General features: G+C 41.1%; 1 protein-coding gene across 1 annotated transcript in view; it reads right to left on the bottom strand.

The window, feature by feature from the left end:
- The window catches only part of SPHKAP (SPHK1 interactor, AKAP domain containing), a 105,789-nt gene that overhangs the window by 6,425 nt on the left and 92,674 nt on the right, over positions 1-6,690 (bottom strand). Inside the window, exons 7-10 of the mRNA XM_023532937.1 lie at positions 2,928-3,113; positions 2,559-2,585; positions 924-1,010; positions 391-538 (exon numbers count right to left, since the gene is read on the bottom strand). Coding sequence (XP_023388705.1) covers positions 391-538; positions 924-1,010; positions 2,559-2,585; positions 2,928-3,113 — 448 coding nt within the window. The remainder of the gene's footprint in view (positions 1-390; positions 539-923; positions 1,011-2,558; positions 2,586-2,927; positions 3,114-6,690) is intronic.

Here is a 6,690-nt window from a genome sequence, read left to right as displayed (position 1 = left end):
AAAAACAAAAACAAAAACAAAATAAAACAAAACAAACCCAAGACAATGTGTATGTGCTTCTCTGCTTGTGAATAATGGCCTTGAGCAATAAGAAAGGAGGCATTGCCACCTTCAGTCACTAAGGAGAACTCCCACAGGCAGGATACTTATTACACAGTAAAGCAAAAAATGCTTTAGCCAGAGAGAGTAACAGAGGAAACAGATCAGTGAACAGATTCTGCCCTATATTTCATTTTCGTTTTTCTGAAATTCCAGAAATCTCCAAATAGTAAGCTAAGTCATTGGTCAAAAAAAAAATAGGCGTCGATTCATTTAGTTTTCCGGAAGAATCACAAGCTCTAGATGTCGTCCTGACCTCAAGTTGCCCTCTCTTTCTGGGCCATATCTTACGTTATACGTATAGTGCTCCTCTACGTGCTTTTTCCCCTTGCTCTTTCGAAAGGTCCTCACATTGCAGGGAGCAGAGTTACTGTGTGGGGATGACACGTCACAGCACCATTTGGTGCTGGACACTCTTAGTAGTGATAATCTCAGGTGTCTACAAGTAAAGGAAAAGTCATTCACACTATAATCTATTGAACGATCATCTTCGTTGGTTGGCACAGTCCAATGTAAATGGATTTTTGCTTCTCCGTGTCCAGCTAGGTAAAACGACATATATTTCTAACGTCATGGATAAGCTTTATCTGAAATGATGATACCACAGGGGGCAGATGTGCGATCGGAAAGCAGGCGGTGGTAGGCTGGGGCTGTTCTAGGCCCGAATTCCTGCTCCAGTGACACGGACCCACACATGCCTGCCGACCGCGGAGTACACACATGATGAGACCAGGGGCTGGGCACGACCTGGATGACCACAATGGATGGCCAGATGGAAGTGGAGTGGTGGGTCTCACATTCACTGCATCTCCGCGGCTACTTACTGAATCATGGGAGAAGATGGCATGCTTCCCTGATAAATGTCCGGGTCCGTAATGCCAATACTGCTAGTGGCGCTACTGTCGCCATTGCTGACAAAGCAAAAGTTTACATATTAACGCGTCTCCGCCACCTGGCCACACTCCTGACACTGACGGCCCGCTGTCCTTCCTCTGGTCCCCGGAAGAATACTGCTTTGTGTCTAGGACTCCTAAAGGGATATTTATTTCTGACAACATTAGGGGGAAACATAACAAAAGACATTTGGGGCTCGAGCCAATCAATGTCATCACCACCATCGATCTTTTCTAATTTCTACAGTGGTGTCACATCTGGTAAGTCACACCTAGTGGACAATCAGCTTGACTCTCTTCCTCATTCTAGAAACAGTGGGGATGTTTATCTATCAGCAGAAGGGTGCTGGGGTTTAACCCCAGAAAGGAAGGTGCTTCTGACTGAGAATGCTGCCTGGGAGAGATACTGCAGCGCTTACCTACTTGCTTTTGACAGAAACCAGTGGATGCACGTTTTCCCTTTGCCAAAAGGGGACTTTTCTGTGGGGCATTCCACAGGATATGTACTTGGCTTGTTTTCTTAAGGAACTACAGAATTCACAGGTACGAAGTTGGGGAATACCAAAGTTTTATAGCTCCTTTATCTTAACATCTTTGGGAAGGAGCGACATCTGCTATCTTACGGATCCCGGAGAAAGAGACATCACGTACTGCATTGTTATCATAGGTTGCGCAATTGACATATGGTCTAGTTACTGGCCTGAAACTTATCTATTGAAACACAGTGCAGTTGAGCTGATTTTTAGGCTCTGTCTGTACTTGCAAAATGGAATGAATCCAATTTCACCAAACCCACCGAGTTTCCTCATGCTTTCTCTACTTTCCAGTGATGTCCCTTCCAGGTAAAGTTTATAAAAGGGGGAGAGCTGGTGTGTCATAAGGGGACAGTCTTCGCTTGGCTATCCCATGAGAAAGCAACTAGATGCCCTGCGCTTCAAATCCCCGTTTTGGTTTCGCGTAGGGGAACGAAATACATTCACTGATTGAAATTCGATGACTCAAATGCTACGCTGGAAGTAATTAACCCTATAAACTTCTGCTCAGCCCAAAGATTCAAATCCTCTTTGCTTTTTGTTTCTACATCATAAAGTTTCTCAGCACTGTTCTCAGGGGTCCTCCCTTTCATCCCCAGAAGAATATTGCTTTGTGTCTAGGACTCTTAAATTGATATTTATGTCTGAATTTTGGAATTTTAGACCACTTAGTCAACATTGTAAAATTTTCTTAAATCTAAACAGACCGAACTGCCAGAAGTAAAACTCCCATGGAGCCATACACCCAGATGCATCTGAATCCCATTTTTCAACTGGGCTCTATAAAAAGTCTGTGGACTTGTTGGCACAGCACCAAATGAGACTTTGGGCAGAAATGTGAAGATTCTTTTTGTATTTTTCCTCACAGAGGGGTAGTTTTTAGTTTATATGTCCTGATTGGCTGGGGTCCAATCAAATCCGACCTCTCAATAGCTCCTCGTGAGCTTTCCCAAAGCAACAATACAGAGGGCAGGGGAGAGAGAGGGAAGGAACAGTTAGGCCAAACAACACAACACAGTGTGGAAACACTTGCCTCATGTAAACCCAGCCTGGGTTGCATCTGAAATACAAATGAACCAGAAAGAAAGTATCAAACACACCAGGTGTAATAGCAGCTCTTATTAAAAAAAAAAAAAAAAATCACAGTTGTCATCATTGAATGCATTAGCTGGGGCTTAAGAGAAGGGAACACAGCTGACTCTTAACCTTGGCCAAGATCATTGAAGCCATAATTGGATAGTAAGATAATTCTCAGCACAAATCGTGACAAGCAGGCACCTTGGCCTAGTGGGAGCTTTCTTCTTTGCCCTATTGGGGACCCTTGGCAGGGAACCATTCAAAATGCATTTCTGGAATACCTGCTGAGACCTGTTTCCCTGGGAAGTCAAAGAATACCAGGTACCTCATGGATCGCTCACTGAGCTGCAGAAAGCTACTTGTATCGTCTGGGTTGTCTTCCTCATTGGCGAGCTGGGACCAGCTGTCCGTGCTCTCCCCACTGCTGCCGGGAGGGTTGGGGACCTCATCAGTGGCTCTGTCTTCTGTTGAGACGTCAGCCTCTGGTACACCTCCGGCATCAAGGCTGTCACTGTAGATGGTAATATGTTATTACCGAGAGTGGAAGCACAAGACTAGACTTTTCATGGGGACCTTGCTGGCTGCTCTGTTGAGCGTGAATCTCCGCCACAGTGAGCAGGATGGCCTTGGACACAGGTGGAGTCTTTTAGGCTAATATTTCTGCTGGCGCCCTAGGTCTCATTTTGCCTTTCTAGGATTACTCTCCATCCGCTTTCCCATCTCTTCACTTGATTTCTTTCCGCTGACACCCTCCGTTCATCTCAAAAACACACTGAAGCACCCTGGCCTGTATCCATAAGAATTACTGAGCGGTGTTTGAAACGAAGATATTCAGAGCACGCTCCCTAGAGATTATGATTCAATGGTTCTGCAGGGAGGCTCGGAAACCTGCATTTTTAAATAACCACCCCAGGTGATTCTAATGCAAGTGGTATGTGCACTGTGCTGGGAAAAAAAAAAAAAATACCTACTCCAGTTCTGTTGGTTTCCCAAGTCATTTTGCCTAGAAATGCCTTCAACCACATTTTCAACTTGCAGACACCTTTTGACACCATCCTCTGCCTTTGAAACTTCTGATTTCTCTCAGCGCCACTTCTCTGAATTAGTACTTTCTAGATAAAGCAGCTCTCCAGGGTGTTAACCCTTGATCAGACAGCCTTTTCTCTTTGAAGCCTTTCTACCCGGGCCTCCCCTGAATTTCTGCCTCTCTGGACACTTTTTGCCTGAAACCTGGTTCTCTGTGTTTCCAGTAAGGGTAGCTACAGCCAGCGCTGATTGTTCACTGCCCTTCTTTACAGTCTATGCCTAAGCAATCTCATACACTCTCCTGCCTATGAAAATAGCTTCCAAGTCTGAACTCCGGCTGGAGCCCGTCTTCTTGATTCTTTTTTCTGCTGGTCTTTTGAACACATCCAACCTGTCTCATTAACTTCTCAGAATCAATGTTTCTAAAACCACTTCCAGTTGCCCTCCTATCCTCTTCCTGTGTTTCTTATTTTCGTTGACCCTTCTGAGTGTCTAGGCTTAAAAATCTGGCAGTCTTTTGATTTCTCCTTCTTGCCCTTTAGGTTCAATTAGTTGCTGTGTTCCTTCCCTTCCGCCTCTAAAGTATGCCTCACACGTTCTTATCTCTGTCTTTATGGTCATGAAATTATCTTAATTGAGGTCCTCCTGAATTTGTAGAATTTTAGATCTTGGAGGAACTGCATAGATTTCCTGTCAATTAGGATGCAAAGCCTAGTGAGGTCCAATGATTTATCCAAGTGTGCAACAAGGCTTGGTACTAGACATTAGATCTTGAGTCATGAGACTTGTGAGCATTCTCTCACTGTCACTCCTTGGCTGGACTATACCGTATCAGCTTCCTAACCATTGAGCTTCAACTATTCTTCCTCTTTCAAAGCCTTCTTCACACCGCTGCTGAATTAATGTTCTAAGGCCTATCTTTGACCATTCTTGTCAAAACTCTACAAGGCCTCCTCGAAGCTAAAGTCTGTCCTTCTTGACCTTCCTCTGCCAATCCAGTTTCATCTGCCTCCATCCTAGTTGTTACTTAGCAAACAAAACCATCTGTTGTTTCTCAAATGTGCCAGGGATCTCCTGCCTCTTGGTCTTTGCTCCGTTGCTTCCTCTGACCACATGCTGGAGACCAGGGTGCTTTGAGCACCCTTCCTGCAGACCGATTCTGTAGATTTCAGTTCTACTGCCTGTCACCTAGTCAACGTGGACAAGTTAAAAAAACCTAAGAAAAAAGCCAACTCACAAGGGTGTTTGGAAGATACAAATTAGAAAGTAAAGATCATTTAATGTCTTAGTGCCTGGATCCTTGCCCCTCAGATTCCTTCTCACGGAATTCTAGAAAGGTATGGTATTGAGGTATGGCTGTTTCTAGCGTGCTATGCTGCTAACATTATCCTTAAGCAGCTTGATTTTCCTTTCAAAAATGTCGATATTCTTCCAAATTGAGCAGAGAGAAAGGAAAATAATGGATGAAACCAAAGAGATGCTTAGTGTTTTTAAATTTAAATGAAAGAAAAGTTCATTGATCATAAATGGAAACAATATACATAGTTCCAGAAAAGTGGAACTAAGCCAGCACTGAGCTCAAAGGAGAAGGCTCTAAAACCATTCGTTTAGTTAAAAAGTAAATTCCTGGACTAAGTTCATTCTAAATTAGAAACTTATGATGTCATTAGAAAAATTCATTCCAGGCTATTTCTTACTAAAACAGAAGTTGCATCTAAGTGATTGACACTGAACATCCGGGTCCAAAACGAGTCTGTCAGGATATTTTATTTTATCTCAATTTCACGCTCTATTCACAATAAATCTCATATTCCATGTTACATGACTGGGGAATTCAGAATGAATAACGATCGTCACAGAATTTAGTTCTCATTTTCTTTTGAAATGTATAGCTTTGCTCATTTATTTATGAATAATGCACATACATCTGTGTATGTAGATATACGTAGATGGCTTTTTTTCCCCCACTTATGACCTCACAGTTAACACTCAAGAGCTTTAGAAGGCTATATTTGAGAAGATATCAGATTAAACTGTAGAATTTCTGAGTTGATAGGAACCTCAGCAGTCATCTAGCCCAGTGTTTCCCTAACTTCATTTATTAGGAAATCACTGTCATGATTTTTGCCATATCTGCCTTCCTCCAGTATTATAAGAAACTTCTTTAAATCTGTTTACTTTATGTAACCTAAATGAGTTTATTTTGAAAAGAAATTTTGTAATTACGATAAATGGAAAAAAGGAATCACCTGCCATAGGTAGAAGGTAACAGTAATAATAAATATATAACTAGAATAAAGGCCTCTTGCCAATAGGTCATGTAGTTGTTTACTTACTGTGAAAAGTTCATTGAAGGGAGAAATCATAACAGTTAAACATTATACATCTTAAATATTTTAGTTTAACTTTAAATGTGTAAACATCTGCGTATTTACCAATCTTTAGATTAAAAAAGCTTTCGGTTTTCTTGATTGTCTCTATTTTTTGCAATCATGTATTTTTGCTCTTATTTTTATTATTCTCTTCCACGTTACTTTGGGTTTAATTTGATCATCCTTGTTTTGGCTTTTTAAGGTGGAAGGTTAGATCGTTGATGTTAGACCATTCTTCTTCTTCTTTTTTTTAGATAGAAATGTTTAAAGGTAGTATTTTTTCCCCCCCAAGTACTGCTTTAGCTGCATCTCACAAATTTTGATATGTTGTGTTTTCTTTTTTGTTCAATTCAAAAGTTATTCTAATTTCCCTTGTTAATTAGTGTTTGACCAATGGATAATTTTGAAGTGTGTTGTTGATTCCCAAATATTTTGAGGGATTCCCTAGACATTTTTTTTTTTTTTTTGGTAATGGATTTTTAGTTTAGTTCCATTGTGATCAGAGAACATACTCTAAATGATTAAATTTTAAAAAAAGTTTATTGATTTGTTTTATGACCTTATTGTCCGTCCATCTTGGTGAATGCTAGAAGTGCACATGAAAAAAATGTGTATTTTGCTGTTGTCAGTGGAGTGTTTAATAAACATTAATTTTTTTTTTTGGTAATGGATTTTTAGTTTAGTTCCATT

The sequence above is a fragment of the Pteropus vampyrus genome, unplaced genomic scaffold (assembly GCF_000151845.1).
Source record: "Pteropus vampyrus isolate Shadow unplaced genomic scaffold, Pvam_2.0 Scaffold93, whole genome shotgun sequence".
Taxonomy (NCBI): domain Eukaryota; kingdom Metazoa; phylum Chordata; class Mammalia; order Chiroptera; family Pteropodidae; genus Pteropus; species Pteropus vampyrus.
Note: the sequence above shows the minus strand (reverse complement) of the source record. Positions and strands in the feature narration are given on the sequence as shown.